At 49.8% G+C, this 17,344-nt stretch overlaps 1 protein-coding gene across 3 annotated transcripts in view; it reads right to left on the reverse strand.

The window, feature by feature from the left end:
* Window positions 1-3,765: 3,765 nt before the first annotated feature.
* Window positions 3,766-17,344, reverse strand: part of ABCA3 (ATP binding cassette subfamily A member 3) — a 54,591-nt gene continuing 41,012 nt past the window's right edge. For all 3 annotated transcript variants that reach the window (XM_080942501.1, XM_080942502.1, XM_080942503.1), the window contains 14 exons: window positions 16,872-17,058; window positions 15,955-16,258; window positions 14,996-15,269; window positions 13,496-13,700; window positions 12,982-13,201; window positions 12,623-12,781; window positions 11,161-11,333; window positions 9,095-9,223; window positions 8,772-8,966; window positions 6,272-6,459; window positions 5,730-5,900; window positions 5,286-5,476; window positions 5,092-5,165; window positions 3,766-4,664 (listed from right to left, as the gene is read on the reverse strand). In XM_080942501.1, the coding sequence (XP_080798627.1) occupies window positions 4,533-4,664; window positions 5,092-5,165; window positions 5,286-5,476; window positions 5,730-5,900; window positions 6,272-6,459; window positions 8,772-8,966; window positions 9,095-9,223; window positions 11,161-11,333; window positions 12,623-12,781; window positions 12,982-13,201; window positions 13,496-13,700; window positions 14,996-15,269; window positions 15,955-16,258; window positions 16,872-17,058 (2,602 nt within the window). In that variant the 3' untranslated portion in view covers window positions 3,766-4,532. The remainder of the gene's footprint in view (window positions 4,665-5,091; window positions 5,166-5,285; window positions 5,477-5,729; window positions 5,901-6,271; window positions 6,460-8,771; window positions 8,967-9,094; window positions 9,224-11,160; window positions 11,334-12,622; window positions 12,782-12,981; window positions 13,202-13,495; window positions 13,701-14,995; window positions 15,270-15,954; window positions 16,259-16,871; window positions 17,059-17,344) is intronic.

Raw genomic sequence — 17,344 nt, forward strand, 5'->3', positions numbered from 1 at the left:
TGCTCAGGTTTAGGGTGGGTCTTCCCACTGAACATAATCACAAAAATCCCTCTCCGATGATCCAGAGGCATGGCCCTTGAGTACTTATATATTCAATCAAAGTTGACAACCAAGATTAACCATCTCTGTTTCAGAAGAGCAGTGTCTCCGGGGCTTCAGCTGGCTCTTGTACAGTAAGGGCCCTTGAGGCTCTGTGATGAGGTGGTAATGGTCATACAGGCAGTGTGTGCAGTTCTCTGAAGATTTAGTGGAGTCTGATTAAAAAGGTTAATAGAGCAGCATGGACACCCTAGAAACCTAGTGACCCCACATGGCTGGTAGGGTGAGGACAAAAGAAGCTGGGCTAACAGCCCTCCCCTGCTTTCCCCCTAATGTTCAAAGTGATTTAATTTAGCATGTATGTAAGCTTGAACACATTAAATCTAAAAGCATGGTTTACTCAGATGTACTGATAAAATTTGTTACTATTATGGGCTTTATAATCAAGTGTACAGTCACGCTATGGAGCGCTGCAAGCTGAGCATCCTGGCTTTCACCATTTTGAGGATTAGCAGAAAGATTGTGAGAACTGGATCTCTGGACCCTTTTTTCTTCCCAAGAGTCTGAGCATTGTTTTTCCCAACCTGTTAACCTACTGAGGCCAAGATGGCCAAGAGCCACCGAGCTAGGATTTCCAGGGACCCAGAACATCTGTAGCCCTGGTTTGCTGCAAGAAACATGAGTAGCTGGGCACCACTGAGGGGTGATGTGAGCCTTGGCAAGGATTCTAAGCTCCCTTCCTTTCGTTTTCAAGGTTGAAAGCCAACCTGATCCACAGAGTGAGTTCCAGACAGCCAGGGCTGCTATACAGAGAAACCCTGTCCTATAAAACAGAATAGGGATTGGAGAGATGGCTCAGTGTTAAGAGCACTGACTGCTTTTCCAGAGATCCTGAGTTCAATTCTCAGCAACCACATGGTAGCTCACAACCATCTGTAATGGGATCTGATGCCCTCTTCTGGCATGAAGATGTACATACAAATAGAACACTCATATACATAAAATAAGTAAGTCTTTTTTTTAAAATGCCATGACACATAATAGAGAGACCAAGTTTCAAACAATACAAAACAAAAAAATACGAAAACAAACAAAACCAAAAAAACCAAGCAAGGGCTTAGTGGCGGCTCACACCTTTAATCCCAGCACAGTTCGAGCACTTGGGAAGCAGGAGCAGGTGGATCTGCTTGTTTTTGAGATAGGGTGTTCAGGTATCCCTGGGTGTTCCTGTAGCTCACATAGAGCTTCACCTGGCTCTGCTTCCTGAGTGCACCACCACATCTAGGTTTAAGACTTTTTAAAGGGATGAGTGCTGTGATAACTCTTTGAAGTTCCTATAACTGTTTCAGAGACTGGCTAAAAACATGGTTGCTTAGTGTGGTAGCCCATGCCTTTAATTCCAGTATTTGGGAGGCAGAAACGGAGATCTCTGAGTTTGAAAGTAGCCTAGTCTCCAGAGTTCCAGGCTAATCAGGGCTACATAGTAAGGGTCTTCTCTCAAAACAACAGAGGAACTGGAGCGGTGACTGGTTAAGAATGCTTAGGCACACAATGAGATTCATAGACATCCATGTGGGCAAAAAGCATGCACATAAATAAATACTGAAAAAATTAAAACAAGAAAACCGTCTCAAAGCAATGGGACAGCATGGTTAATCTCAATTGTCAACTTGATGAGATTTAATCACCTAGGAGATGAGTCTCTGGGCACATCTAGGGAGGGTTATCTTAATTAGGTTAACAGGTGGGAAGGCCTACCCACTATAGGTGGCCCCATTCCCTAAGGTTGTGTTGACACCTGCCCCCTAGCATAGTGTATTCTAGAGAACTGAGTTCTCTAGAGTCAGAGCTTATGGAATGTCTCTATGTATTAAAGGAATTTATTGTAATCACAGTTTGCAGTTTGACTAACCTAACAATGGGCAGCTGTGAATAGGAAGTCCAAAAATCTAGTAGTTGCTCAGTCCCATGAGGCTAGTTGCTTCAGCTGAATTCTGTATTAGCTGGAATCCTGAAGTGGGTTCCAACAGATGTGCTGGCAAGTAAGTGTGAGCAGGGAAAGGTGAGTGTGTGGCCCAGGATCTGGAACTTGCTTTGTCCCAGGCTGACCTTCACCCCAGAGATCTGCTTGCCTCAGTCTCTGGGGATTAAAGGTGTGTACTACCTTGCCTGGGCCTAAGCTTTTCATGGCCACTATGCCTCAAGATCTCCAGGTCAGGATCTAAGTCAGAAGCCTGTGGCCTCAAGATCTGGATCACAGGTATGCCCTACATTTTTGGATTGTAGTTCATTCCAGATACAGTCAAGCTGACTACCAGGAAGAGCCATCACACATAGCTGTAGCCATTTTGTTCATGCCCGCCAGCTACTTCATATTGTTGCTGTAACATGCCTGCCAGTCACTGATGTAGAAAAATAACTTGACTCAGAGCAGGGTCATGATGACCACATCCCCTGTTATGTTCTGAGCTTGTTAATTCCACAACTTAAGCTTCACTTAGGACTCATCAAATTAAAGGTCAATTTGAACCATTATGTCTAAAACATTGAGTCAGGGCCCACCACCAGGTGGCGCTTTCTACACCTGTGTATGAGCTCATTGTGGTTTTTGCCTTTAAAAGCTGGCCCTGAGAAATGCACAGACCCACCCACAGCTTTCAGCTGGTAGATCAGTCTTTAAGTGTGTGTCCAATAAACCATTCCTGTCTGACTGAGATTGGTGTTGGTGTGGTTTGTGGGGTGACTCCTGCACGCCAACAGTTGGATCCTGGACTGATTTTCTAAAAAGAAGACAAAGGTGAGCTGAGCACAAGCCCAGTTGCTCTCCACTTTTACTTCAGTGATGATTCACCATGACCAACTCCTCCAAACTGCTGTGCCTTCCTTGAGTCGAAAGATAACCTGAGCTGAAGTGAATGGTTTCTCCTTTAACACATTGTCATCAGGGGTTTATACCAGCAATAAGAAAACTCACTAAGACAGGCAGTGACCAAACCCTGTAACTCCCTGTTGCCTGTGTCACTGACTGATCATGTCCTTCAGCTTTTTTCTGGATAACTAAGAGATGGCCATTCGGCTTTACGGAGGTTCCTGACTGTCCTGTGGCCATGACTTCTGAAAAGCAGTTTTTCTGGAACTAACCAATTCTAGAAGGATGTAAAATGCAGACATGTTGACCCACTTTTCATTTGCCCTTGGGTGTTGTGATGATTCCCAACTTGATGGGATTTAGAATCACCACGGTAACAGATGTTTGGGCGTGTGAGAAGTCTGACCTACAATCTAACCTTCTCTTCTAGTCCCGGTGTCTGCCTTGGCAGACTGAGCCACAAGAAATGTGGGAGACAGCATTCCACAGTCGAGGTTCCTCAACTGAAAAGGGAGCAAATGGCGAGGCCCAGCATCCTTGCCTGCAGATGCAGTAAGCACCAGGACTTTGTACCCTTGAATCAGGAGCCAAAACACAGCCTTCCTTAAGTTGCTTTGGTCAAGTATTTTGTCACAAGGAAAATAATCCATGCCTAATTCTTCATTCCATAGCAGTGAATCCTATAAGCTTCCTCTCTTACAAAAAGCCAAGTGCTTTTGAAATTTGGTATGAAAGCCATATTTGGGTATGGGATTTGTGGGGTAGTGATCTAGTCCCATGACGCTTCCTCATATAGATATGACTCAAAGACTGGTCATGTCCCCTTAGCTTTTATTTTCTATAGAATCACAATATGTTTAAGTGCATCCTCAAGAGATGACACTACTCAGCCCTGTAGTGGTCCCTGACTGCCTGTGGCCATAACTTGAAGGCACAGAGCTGGGAACATAGGACTGTGCTTCAAGTCTGGCCACATCTCTCTTGTGCTGCCGATGCTCTGAGGGATGACATCTGGCTCAGGATCAGATCAGCCCGGTGCAGTGTCCATACCGGAAGAACACTGACATCCAAGGATGCCTCTGTAGTTGCATTGGGAGCCAAAGGTCTCAGCACCTAGTCATAGCCAGTTATCTTCCCTTCATGAAGTTATTTGCAACTTTGCTGCTCATCCCTGGCAGCCTGGAAGTCCTTGTTGCTGCTCAACCCTGCTGGCTTTTCTTTTTTCCCCCCTAGGGGAGCTTAGTGTCATATGTAAACACAGACAGGTCCCTGGGGGATCTCTGGATAAGCACTGGAAAGAAACTCAGCCCCCAGGTCAGCTGCAGTACCAGCTGGGACAGTTCCCCATCCAAAGACCAAGGCCTGTCTGCATGCACAGCGGAATGGGGTCTGGGACTGGTGGTCCCAGAGACCTGACTTAAGGAGTGGAAACCTGCATGCTGACTCCTGCCTGCAGGCACTGACAGACACACGTGGTCCACTTTGTGCATATCACCTTGATTTTTTTTCATGTCCATCGTAGAAAAGTGATTAAAAATGAAAGAGGAACTGGGAGGGGGAGGATGCATGGCTAAGCACTGACTCGCCCCTTCCACACCTGGCGCTCTGGAGGCAGCAGAGCACCTCATCGGCCATCCTCAGTAGTGGGGGGCTGCAGGTGGGCAAAGCTCAGAAAGACCTGCTCCAGCGAGATCTGGCTCACAGAGTAATCATCCACTCCATACTTCTCCTTGGCCTTCTCCAGGATACCAAATACCTTTTTGAAACAGAAAAGCTGTTGGTAAGAGAACCCAGGTCCCAGAGGGCGAGTCCTGATAACAGGAGGCTGGGCCTCACCCTACCATTGCCCCTGTTGTCCTAGAGCCCCTGGGTGAGGTCAGCTATGCTGCTGGCTTGCAGGGGCAGCAAGGTGGAAGCCAAGGCTTTACCTTTATCTTGAAAGCATGACCGTGAGTAAACTGTGTCCCATCTCTGGGCCAGTTTCCTTGCATGCAAACTTTTAGTTTCTTCCACCTCAGACATACAAAAACTCAAACCCAGCCAATATTAGGGTGAGTGGCAGAGGAAAATTAGAATGTGATTCTAGCCTGAAAAGAACCTGGAGTCACCATAGAAGGGTGAATCCTAGAAGTTCCTTCTTGGTCCCTGTTAGCACCCTGTGGGATTCTGGGGCCTGCACTCACCTTGGCCCAGCTGAGGTCACAGCCAGGAAGATGATAATGGACCATGTCTTGGTGCTCATCTTCCAGGACGCTGCCTGCAGAGAAGAGACCAGGTGGGTCAAGCTGGGGAGGACGACACAGGGTCCTTGTGGGGTCAGGAGTGTGGGATAAGTTCTGTACAGCAGCTAACAGACCCAGACAGCACCGTCACACACCTGGAAAGGTCAGGTCCACAAATGCCTTGAACTCCTCTAGTACTTCTTGCTTCCCCTCACTCCGGACCTTGGCCTGCAGGGAGTAGCCGCTGCCAAACTTGCTCTTGAGGTGCTGTGGGCTGCCCAGGCACTTGAACTGGCCCTGTACCATGATGGCCAGCCGGGTGCATAAGGCTTCACACTCCTCCATACTGGGGAAAGGGTGGAGGCCTGAGACAGTGCCGGAGGAGGCTGATGCCCGCCCCCAGTCAAAGCCTTGTGCAGACAGGAGGGGCTTTGTACCCAGACCAGGACATTCCAGACTGCCCACACTGAGAGTATCACATGCAGAGCCTGAGAAATGTCCTACCTTTAATAGCTGTTGCCGTATCTTCTGCTCTCCTGGTCCCACCCCAGCCCCCATTCTGGCACTCCCACTGACCCACAGATGCCCAAGCTCTCTACCTGTGGGAGGTGATGACAATGGCTTTGCCAGACTCTCGGGCCCGGGCTACAGTGTCCCAGAGCAGACGCCGGGCCACGGGGTCCATGCCGGTGGATGGCTCATCCAGGAAGATGACAGCTGGCTCTCCAATGAGGGCAATGCCAGTGCTTAGCTTGCGTTTGTTACCACCACTGGGGTGGGTGGGTGACAGGTGGGAGGCAAGGTCAGTAATTAACACGAATACCCTCATTCCCAGCCAAATCCCACACCCAAGGACTCTAGAGTACCCCAGCTGAGAGAAAAGAGGTGAATAGTACTGGAAAGCCCACTGAATGGGGAGGCCCTAGAGAGAACTGTGCCCAGGGGTCCTTGCCATGGCCAGTCAGCTTGTCTTAGCCCAAAATGATAGGAAAGTCCTCTCATATGGTAAGGTCTGAGACATGCTCTCACATCTAGGCTGGTTCTGGAGCCACTGACCTTGAGCTCTATGATAAGGGGACCCTAAACTATTTTGAGAAGGCCAGGGCTCATCTCAGGAACAGAGGGTGAGTATAGGTTGCACCTGTAAGTCTTGACTAGTTTGTTGGCATGTGGCTCCAGGAGCAGACCCCGCAGAGTATTCTCCACACAGGCATCGATGAGACGCTCTGGGATGCCTCGGAGCCGTGCATACATGACCAGCATCTCCCTGCCAGTCATGTGATCAAGCAGTGCATCAAACTGGGGGCAGTAGCCCATCCGCTGCCGTACCTAGATTAGAATATGGTATGGGAGGGAATGGGTTAGAGAGGTCATCTGTCAGGACCATAGCAACCCCCTGGCCATTGTGCCTGCCCACAGAGGCAGTCCTCAATGCGTCTCTTCAATCTGCACCCCATGAGTCTGTCCAGGGTTGTCTAAAGGGTTAGTAATTAGGTCTGGTGGTTGACCACAGCTGAAACTCTCTAAGTAATACCCAAGTAGGGACACAGGAAGGACTTGGCTGCCAAAGGGACAGATGGGCCAGCAAGAGGTCTAGCTGGGAGCCTATGACAGACAGCTGTGAGGTTAGCCAGCATAAGAATGGTTTCATTAGGTTCGGAGGTGCATGCTTTTAAACCAAGCACTCTGGAGGCAAGGGCAGACAGGGACCTATGTGTCTTCAAGGCCAGCCTGGCCTACAAAGTGAGTTCCAAGACAGCCTGGGCTGAAATATAGAGAAAACCTGTCTTGAAAAGCCAACCAACCAAAACAAACCTAAACAAAAAACCCCCACCACTACCACCAAAAACCAAAACACCAAAAAGAACAAGACCAATAACCCAAAAAAAAAAAAAAAAAATGTTTCCTTATTATACAAGTGGTCACCACATGAAACTTTACAGCTGACATGTGATCACACGCTCCATTATGTATTTAACAACCATCTGGTCGGGCTAGAGAGATGGCTCAGTGGTTAAGAGCACTGACTGCTCTTCCAGAGGTCCTGAGTTCAACTCCCAGCAACCACATGGTGGCTCACACCCATCTGTAATGGGATCTGATGCCCTCTTCTGGTGTGTCTGAAGAGTGACAGTGTACTCATACATAAAATAAATAAATCTCTTAAAAAAAAAAAAACAACCATCTAATGTACAAGGGCCTTTCTTCTCCTAATAAGAGGTGCTCATTGGTAATAGCCTTGTAGTGGGCATCACTATTCAGAGATGTCTCAGCAAGTGTCTATGTGCAGTAAAGCCAAGATGCACCAAAGCAGGATTCTTCTGGTTCTGGTGTGAGTTGTGGATCATTTGCCCTATACCTTCTGCTGGCTGGGGCAGGTATGCCTAGGTTCTAAAGATTCCAGAGACTCTCCTCCTTGGAGATCTAGAGTCTGCTTTTAATTGATTTGGGACAATTCTTAGCTTTGGCTTGGCTCCCCCACAACATCTCCTTTCCTTCTGGACCTCAGATTAAGTGTGCTTAGTACCACCTGTTCCCTTCCTGCACTTTCATATCAGGTATGGGTCACTGCAAGATCACCTGTGCATACACTTCTAATGCTTCTTAAATTCTTTTTCGTTTATTGGAGACGGTTTCTCTCTACAGTTGTGGCTGTCTTGGATCTTGCTATGTAGACCGTGCTGGCCTTAAAGCTGTGTGTCGCCATGCCCATCAATCTCTGAGCCTTAAAATATTAAGTTATTTTTATAATCTTAGCCAGACACTCTTCAATTTGAGCTTGTGAGCTGGAGAGATAGCCCAGTGGTTATAAGAGCCCTCACTGCCCATGTAGAGGACTGGGTTTGATTCCCAGCACTAACATAGTGGTGCATAATCATCTGTATCTCCAATTCCGGGAACCTAACATCCCCTGCTGACCTCCATGGGGCCAGGCATGCACAGACACAGGCAAAACCACTCATCTACATAAAATAAATAAACCTAGGAAAAAACCCGAGTTTGCTCATCACTTGAGAGCTGTGTCTGCAGATCCTGGTGATGGTACTTCCTTCGTTGCTTGTGATGCTCATACATCTGGACATGGTATTCCCATCTCAGAGCCGAGCATCAGAGCATCGAGCCCTTCCTCCAGAGGACTTCCTGGCACTCTGGCATGTGGGGATGCCTCAGTCCAGCGCTCCCTGTCACCAGCTCAGGGGAGGTGTCCACTCCAGGCTTACATTCCTTCCCTTTCCTTTCTCAGCTCTGCCTGGCACACAGGAGCCTCCTCTACTGTTCTCGGCCATTGGGGAACACGTGGGCTGTGCTTGGTCCACCACTGTGGTTTCAGCCTAGTGTGTGAGAACCTGTGGATGGGCTATGCGCCTTCCTTTCCCTCCTTTTATCTTTCTAGGTCTTCAAATCCATATTTATTTATTTTCATCTATATTTAGATACAGAACAGTCTTGGGTGGACAGAGACAGCTGAGTTATGTTTCTTTGTCTAGCATTTCTTTCCTTTCTACCACACGCTTACCACATGTCCCCGTCCTGTCCTGATGTCCACAAATACCTACCTGTGCCTAAGGTGAACCAGAAACAAGTCTGTCTTGCCTCCATGGTAGCCCTTCACACCAATAAGGAATCTCTGTTGCACCCACCTTCCCGATATCAGAACTGATGCTGTAACCGCCGACAAAGGCATCCCCTGAGGTGATTGTCTCCTCCCCAGTCAGCATTTTAAACGTTGTGGTTTTCCCAGCTCCATTGAAACCCAATAGGCCGAAGCACTCCCCTTTCTGGACCGCAAGGGAGATCCTGTCCACAGCAAGGAGCGGTGCTCGCTGGTCATACACCTGTAAAATGCCAGCCAGAAAGCCCCAGGTGAGGAGGTCCGGAGACAATCCAGGCCCTCTGGCCTGTAGCCCTCTGGGGCACTAGGGCCAGCAGGGTGGCCAGTGGAAGGCAGAACTTGCCTTCTTACCTTGGAGAGTTCATTGATGATCAGCGGTGTGTCAAGCATGGAGTCCAAGCTAGGGACCAGGATTCGGCCCCTCTCATCAGCTACATCCTGGTCTTCGGGAAGCACTGATGTCCGGTTCTGCAATTCTGCCTGATTAGTTAAGATAAAGACTACACATGTGAATTCCAGTCTCATGGAAGTAGGACAGGAGCCCATGTTGACATGGAAAATTTGATGGGCCTTCTTATCCCTCTCAAACACCCCCAGTCTTTTACAAGGGGTAGGTGGGCTTAGGGGCTGAACTCAGCAGGAAGAGAGGAAGTAGCAAGAGAACGGTGTGGAAATCAAGCTGAAAATCATAATCACTGAGCGATGTGAAGAAAGAGGTTTTTAAATTTATTTTTATATGTATGGTTGTTTTGTTTACATATATGTCTGTACCATGTACATGCCTTATGTCTGTGGAGAAGAGGGCATGGAATTGAGTTACAGGCAATTTTTTAAAAAGATTTACTTAGATTTGAACTCAGGACCTCTGGAAGAGCAGTCAGTGCTCTAACCACTGAGCCATCTCTCCAGCCCCTACAGGCAAATTTTTTTTTGAAAATAGTTTTTTTAAATGTATTTTATATGCATGGGTTTTGTTTTGCTTGCCTGTGTATCCATACATGAGCGCATTGTCTGTGAAGGCCAAAGTAGGGTGATGAGTCCCTTTGAAAGGAAGTTACAGTCAGTTGTGAGCTACTGTATACATGCTGATAGTGCTGGGACTAAAAGTGTGCACCACCACTGCTCAGCTTTTTTGTGTGTTTGTTTTTAAGATTTATTTATTTTATGCATCAGCACAGTGTCGCTGTCTTTGGACTCACCAGAAAAGGGCATCGGATCCCATTACAGATGGTTTTGAGCCACCGTGTGGTTGCTGGGATTTGAACTCAGGACCTCTGGAAAAGCAGCCAGTGTTCTTAACCACTGAGCCATCTCTCCAGCCCTCTGCTTCTTTTCTTTAAGTTAAAATTTTATTGTGTGTGCCCACACATGAGTGAAGAGCCCACAGAGGTCTGAGGTGTCAGATCCCCCGCCCGCCCCCCCGCAGCTAACATTATGGGTAGTTAGTTGTTAGACATCTAAGGTGGGGGCAGAAATTGAGCAGGGGGTTCGTTGCAAAAGCAGTAAGCTTTCTTAACTGCCGAGTCATTTTCCAAGCTCTTAGGACTTGGCTCCGTCTTTCAGCATGAGTTCAGGGATCAGGTTCAGGTTGTCAGGCTTCTGCGGCAGGCGCCTTAGCCTCCGAGACATTAGCCCACTCCTTATTTCATTCTCGTTAAAGAGATGTGCTGCTGTGACCCCAGCAGTCTCACTGCTGAGCACGAATAGCCCCCCTGCTTTGTCTTCCTGACTAGCCGAGACTAGAGATACATATACCCCTGTCTGTCTGGGAAGACTGACATGTGGAGAGAACTTGTTTGGGAGAAGGTGAAATGTCTCTGAGGAGTTCGTTCAATTCAGATTAATCTGGATACCCAGGATGATTCTAACAGCCTTTGCTCTTGTTTATGTGAGGGAGGAAATGAAGCCATGGAGTACGTATGAGAAGATGAACGTGTGTGGTAATGAGGTGGCTCGGTGAAGACCGCTGCTGCCAAGCCTATCAACCAGGTCCATTTCTGGGGGCTACATGGTGGAACAGAGTCAGTTCCCACAAACTGCCTTCTGGCCTCCACATTCACGCATGTACACGCTAATTAAGTAAAAATGGATACATGTGTATATGTGGAGCCGACGCCTGTCCAGACTCAGGAACTGCCTCTGCACACGGCCTCAGGCTGCCACGGCACCGGATCGCAGGCTTTATGGAAGGCCTTGAAAATAATGAATGTCGCGACTCCTCCCGTGCCGTGGCAGTGTACCTGGCTCTGGCCATGCTGGAGCAACACTTTGTGTCAGCCATGAGGCAGTGTGACAAATGGAAGGGGTGGCCGAGCTTCAAGGCTGGGCTCACAGGGAGGCGGTCCCTCACTGTCTCTGGCCCCTGGAGGATATGGGGTGCACCTTCCAGCATTTCTGAGCTTCCAGAAGCCACTCACCAGGGTCCATCTCCTCCGGAAGGCACAGACGAAGGTTCTCAGTCTCCACAGCAGGTTGGTCTCAATGAGGAAGAGCAGGGTGAGGTAGATGCCCCCTGAGGCAGCCATGGAAGTCACAAACTTGCCAACTCCTGGGGTGCTCCAGGAATAGAAGTTCTCCTGGTACTGGATGTCTGTGCAGGGCAAGGATCAAGGCTGGGCCTCTAGCTGAGGACCATTTCCCTTCCCAGACCCCAGTTCTGTCTTAACTCCCTAGGCTACACAAATACCCAGGCCCTGCACTAAGGCCACGTGTCCTAATTCTTTAACCGTGCCTGTGTTAGGCGACGTCAAGTGTCTAGGTGTTTCCCAGCTCTGGAAGAATTTTTGCCATGTAAGGTGTCTCTTGCACACCTGTGACAAGGAACTGCTCACAAGTTACACCCTTGTCTGCTACCTTGAGTTGGGACTGTGTATTAATGTGAAGATGCCCAAATCACATCCCCAATTCCAGGCACTCAAATTTAGAGCTGGAACAGGCATTCACAAGCTCCATCCTAATAAAATGCTCAGCAACAATGGGGAGACTCACTTTTGCCTGAGGGTGTGCAGGGCTCTGTAGAAATGACTGCCTAGCTCCCTTCCGATGCACAGAAGAGACCATTCCAGGTACAAAAAGCTCCCCACACCCAATAAATCTAACTCTTCATCTACGGATGTGAGTTTAAGACATGAGACATTTGATGATGTCACTGCTTAAAAACCTAAGGAGAGGGAGTACCCTTCTAGAAGCTGCAGGGCACCAGGACAGGTGGGAAAGCCAGATGCCCAGGTGCAGGTCCAGAACGTGTAAGCAGGAGTAAGGGGCATGAGTGGAACTGGATGATGTGGACCAAGCGTCTGATGACTCGGAACACTGGAGCCCTGACATGGAGTTAAAATGCCATCCCTATTGTGGGGTATTAAAAAGATGGAAATCCAGGGCTGGAGGGAAGGTAGAGCAGTTAAGACAACTAACTGGCTTCTCTTCCAGAGGAGGAGTCAATTCCCAGCACCCACACAGTGCCTCACAAGCACCTGTGACTGGTTTCAGAGGCTCTGAGTACCAAGCATGAAAGTGGTTCGTCTTGGCAACACACCCATACACAGGCATTATTTAAAAGCGGAAGTTTGATCCAACTGTGGCATTCAAAGGTGGGGCCTCTGAAAGGTTATTAATTACGTTCTACAGGGCAACGCCTCTTGACTGAACCCTGGTGGCTTTATAGGAGGCTCAACATGTCTCAGGTCACAGGAAGCCTTGCACATCTTTGGGATTTGCTGAGCAAGATGACCATTGCCAGAAGTCAGCCTTTGCCCTCTTTGGTCTATAACTTACTCAGCCACTGATATTGTGTTCTAGGGAACAGGGCACAGATTAATATAAGCCCCTTGGCTGGGGAGCCCTGGGGAGAGCTGAAGAAGACCCCATGTGGACACTCACTGTACTTCTTGCAGTAGTGGGCAGCAACCTCTGAGGACGTGCAGTACCGCCGAGTCTCATAGTTCTCATAGAAGCTGCTGACCGCCATCCCCAGGCAGTGGTTTGGCAGCACCAAGAACACATGATCTAAGGTTCTGGACAGTTCTTCTAGCTTCACAGCTGTGAAGAGGTACGGACTAGTTAGCGCCGGCTGACACACTACACTCGCCCGACGACAGATCCAGGCAGGGAAGATCAGATCCCTCCCCTGGGAGAACGCTGTGGATACCCTCCCACCTTGTGACTGGCTGAGCAGGGTCCCCTTGGACAAAACGGTTAAGTGAGTGGCCAGTGACTAAGGGTGGTGGCCAGCCTCCCACCTGGGATGCGCAGGATAGTGACCATGATGAAGGTGGCAATGCCCGACAGGATGTTGAATATGGTCAGCCTGGTATAAGCCGTGGACGCAGACGAGAAGAAGAAGCTCATGAGGTACATGAGGGGGATGATGGCCCAGCCGTACAACATGAGCAGCAGCAGCAGGTCAGCCATGTGGCCGTCCATCGTGAAGGCGTGCACATCGAAGGCTCGGAACACCACCTGCAGCACATGTGAGGCAGGTCAGTGCACAGGCCCGTGGGAGGCTCCCCAGGTCAGGAAAAGGACGGTCCTTAGGCTCCACGTTAGCTGTCACCCTGGGTCCTCTCTGAGAAGCAGTCTCTTGGTCATGAGACTTATCGAAGGGCAGGAAAGAAAACACCTAGTGTTTCCGAAGGGCCTTCTGGGTCAGACTCGGCTGCTAGATGGTCTTCCCTGCTGGTCCAGGTTTCGTAAGGGGACCCCAGGTGTGCCCCCTGGGTGTGCAGAGCAGGGTCCAGCACACACAGCACTCACCAGAAGTAGCAGACTGGGAACGAGGAAAGAGATGAGGTCCCACAGCAGAGCGGAGAGCCAGAAAGTAGCCACATGGACACCGCTCACAAACTGAACGTGCTTGGCCTGGACGGCCCTCTCACTGACTGCCACGATGGAAAACGTGCTGGCCAGAAATGCCATGGCGATGAGCAAATTGAGGGCAATGTCAAATCCCTTCCGGCCCCTGGGGAGGGCAGAGCACAGTGCGTCTGGGTAGTGGGAAAGATTGAGCCCTTGGTCATGACCATCCAAATCCATGGACAGTAGCCAAAGCACTCAAGGGGGAGAGAGAAGAACCACAGGATGGTAAAATCCCCACTCCCTGAGGACGGCTCCCCATAGCATCCTGCACGAACAAGGGCAGCATTCTCTCCTAGGCTTCTAGATGATTCTAAGCCACCTGTCCCTGAGCATTCAGCTGGACAGTTGCACTTCTGTTTGTCACAGTGACCTCTGGGAACTTCTGCACTGCACTCTGGTCATCTCCAGTCACACCTCACTGTTAAGTTCCTGGACCTTTGGGGTAGATAAATCCTCTTCTGTCATATCCTGTGTTCTACAAGTAGTTGACAGAAACAGCCTCTAGAAACAGGCCACGAAGGCTTTATGTACTCTGGGGCTTAAAAATCTTCATTTTTTAACAAATGGTACTGAGGTAAAGAGTAGTATTAAGCTGGGCATGGTGGAGCACACTTTTAATCCCAGCACTGGGGAGGCAGAAACAGGTGGATCTCTGAGTTCTAGGCCAGCCTGGTTCACACAGTGATCTTCAGGACAGCCAGACCCACACAGTAAGATGCTGTCTCAAAGCCAAACCAAAGTATTTGGCAAGGGAAAGAAAGGAGAGTCAGGGGAAGGAGGGAGAAGTGAGGACATGGGCCTGGGAACACCTCACTGAAAGGTCATGTGCTCGATAACAGGAAATTCCCCACAGAGGCAGAATGGGTGAGCAGTTTTGAGGCCTAAGAGTTCTGTAACCATTAGAGGATTCAGAACTGTTTGGGCGGGGGGACGGGAAAGGGGCCATGTCTGGCTGCACAAGCATCTGACTGTATGTTTTCTCTGTGAGTGACATTTTCATGAATGACGGGTGTCTGTCAGATCAGCACCCTGCCTGGATGACTGTCCTCACGGTACCCTGCCTGCTCTGAGAGCCTTCCAGTCTGCAGCCTGCAGGGTAGGATTGCCTTTCCTGAGTTCTAAGCCCAGCCCTGCCCTACTGCTGAGGACTCTGCTGGGAAGAGAAGGCAAAGATGGCCACCAGATCCTCAGGCCACAGCCACCCTGGGATTGGGGTTTCAGTTCTGATTTGTAGACACAGAATGGTTGACTGGAAAGGCCTAAAGTGACCTTGGCTAAGAAGCAGCAGCACCTAAGAGAGATTACCTCACTGCCATCTACAAAGCCTTACTTAAGATGCTGTCTCAGTGGCAGTCCTGCTGAGGGACACCCGAGTTGGTGTGTGGGCTGTATACGTACTCGTTGAACTGGTCCTTGGCGACTTGCAGAGTGTTTCGGGGCTGGGGATAGTTGGAGATCTCAATGGAGGCCTGAGGGCCACACAGTAGCTTGAACAAAAGATTGTCCACAATGGCCAGGGCAGTGGCTGGGGAGTGGTATGCCTGGTTGTTGAACAGGGCAGTGACCACTGTCCGCTCTCCTCTGTCTTTGAAGGATGTTGCTACCAGGCACCGCTCATTAAAGCCGCCCCCTTCCACCGAGGCCCTGAAAACCAGGAACTCCTCTAGGTCACCTGTGGAGTAACTCGGTGTCAGGGTGCCAGGTGGGACAGACAGGAGCACCATCACCACCCCATTGACTCTCGTCAGGGACTCAGTACAGACACAGCTGTGATGGGACGTCTGCCAGGCCAGCAGTGTCCATCATGGTGTGGACGGCCTCACGGCCTCACGGCCTCACCACTGCTCATAGGATCACCCATTTGCCAAAGAAGGAACTCGGTTATTTTGTCATTGATCTTTAGAGCCTCAGGGTTGCTGGTCACAATGTGGGAGGGAGCAGTACACTTTATTTAACCAGAACGTGGCAGTTCTAAGCCAGAGGTAATGTTGATCAATGGCTACTAGAGACTTGAGGCAGTTTTAAGCTCAAGGTGTTGGATGATCAAGGGACTATAAGCACCTCGCCTGTAAACAAAGACAAGACACTGGGCTTCTGCTTCTGTTTAGCAAAGGTCCGGGAGAATGGGTATGTCCGAGTCCTAATAGTGAGCCTGCGTCTCTGGTGTCCCAGGAACATTTCCTCTGACTCAGTACCATTAAGTCTGGCCCAAAGGACATTGGTGCTGTCCAAAGGCAAAGTTGATTGCCATGATATGAAGAGGACCGAGCCAGGGATGCTAAGTATATGATGAAGGCAAAGGACAGCACTGACAGTCAGTGTGAGCACCTGGGCCCCAAGCCCCAGCTACCCCTTACCTAGCACTTCTCGGGGCTCCTGCCTCTCAGCCTGCAGCATGTCTTTCAGATGCTCAGACAACTGCTGACCCAGCCTGGATGTGCCTGGGACCGAGAAGGGCACAACCGTTCTACCGTACTCGCTCAGGCTTAGCTTCAGGAGAGGGTCATCAAAGATCTCCGAGGTGTAGTTGATAGCCAGCAGGGCCAGGGTGAGGCAGGTCAGGGGGACCAGGACCTGAGCCGCCACCATCTTCCATTCCCGCCAGCTGTATGCAGCCTTCTTCAGGAACATGGCCCAGAACTGCTGGCAGTGGAGGGCAAACTGCAGGAGACAGGAGGCAGGTGACATGGCTGTACACGGGGCATGCACACATACGACCTCAGCAGCGCCAACTTTAGCTGACATTCTCCCTAGGCTTCTGGCTATAAAATGGTCCTTCCTGCCCTCCTTACTTCATTAGGTGGCTATCACGGCAGATTAGGACAGAGCTCGGCATAAGGCAGGCTCCCCAACAAGGCCATTTCATAAGTAAACATACAGTTCTCTGTGACTGCCCAAAACACTTCAGCTGGGTGTGGCAGAGCACAGGTATTCTTCCATCACCTGGAAAGAGCCAGGATGGTCACAAATTTGAGACCAGCCTGGTTTACATGCTGAGTTCTAGGCCAACCTGGGTAACAGAGTGAGCTCTTTTAGAAAAAAAGAAAGAAAGAAAGAAAAGAAAGAAAGAAAGAAAGAAAGAAAGAGAAAGAAAAAGAAAGGAAGGAGGGAGGGAAGGAAGGAAGAAAGAAACCATCTGAATGCTTCCTCTCCCTGCTGGCCCCTGCAGCATAGCTCTGATCTGCCCTCTGTTTCCTACTGAGACACCAGGGAAGCTCAGAGAACGGCAACTTTCCCCAGCAGCCCTCGTGTGGTCCCAGCTTGAGGTGCTCACCCCGGTGTTGAGCTTGACCAAAACATCTTCTTCCTCTATGAGGGCTCCAATGCCGTTGGTTGGGTCCATCACCCCACATAAGTTACTATCCAACGCCCAGTCGCTTGCCCGCCTCTCGTGCTGGTACTGCAGAGCAGGAAGCTGGATGGCTTGGATGTCCATGCTGGTGTCCACCAGCTTACCAACCCTGCACCCGAACACAGGCACCAGTCATGATCCAGCTTGTGGGGCGGGAACAGACCCAGAAAGAGGACAAAGCCGTCAGCTTCCACCCTCTCTTCTCATTCATTCATCAACACATATCTCCAGAACATCATCTCTAGGTAGCCAGACATAACATCCGTGGGAGAGAAAGCACCAGTTGGGGCTCCAGTGCACAGAGCCCTGTTCCCCAAGGGAACTGCCCAGAGTCATCATTTATAACCAGGGTGCTCTCGGGAGAAAGAAGAGATGTACAGCACCATGGCTTCCCT

Source organism: Micromys minutus (genome assembly GCF_963924665.1).
Source record: "Micromys minutus genome assembly, chromosome: 31".
In the NCBI taxonomy this organism is placed as follows: Eukaryota; Metazoa; Chordata; class Mammalia; order Rodentia; family Muridae; genus Micromys; species Micromys minutus.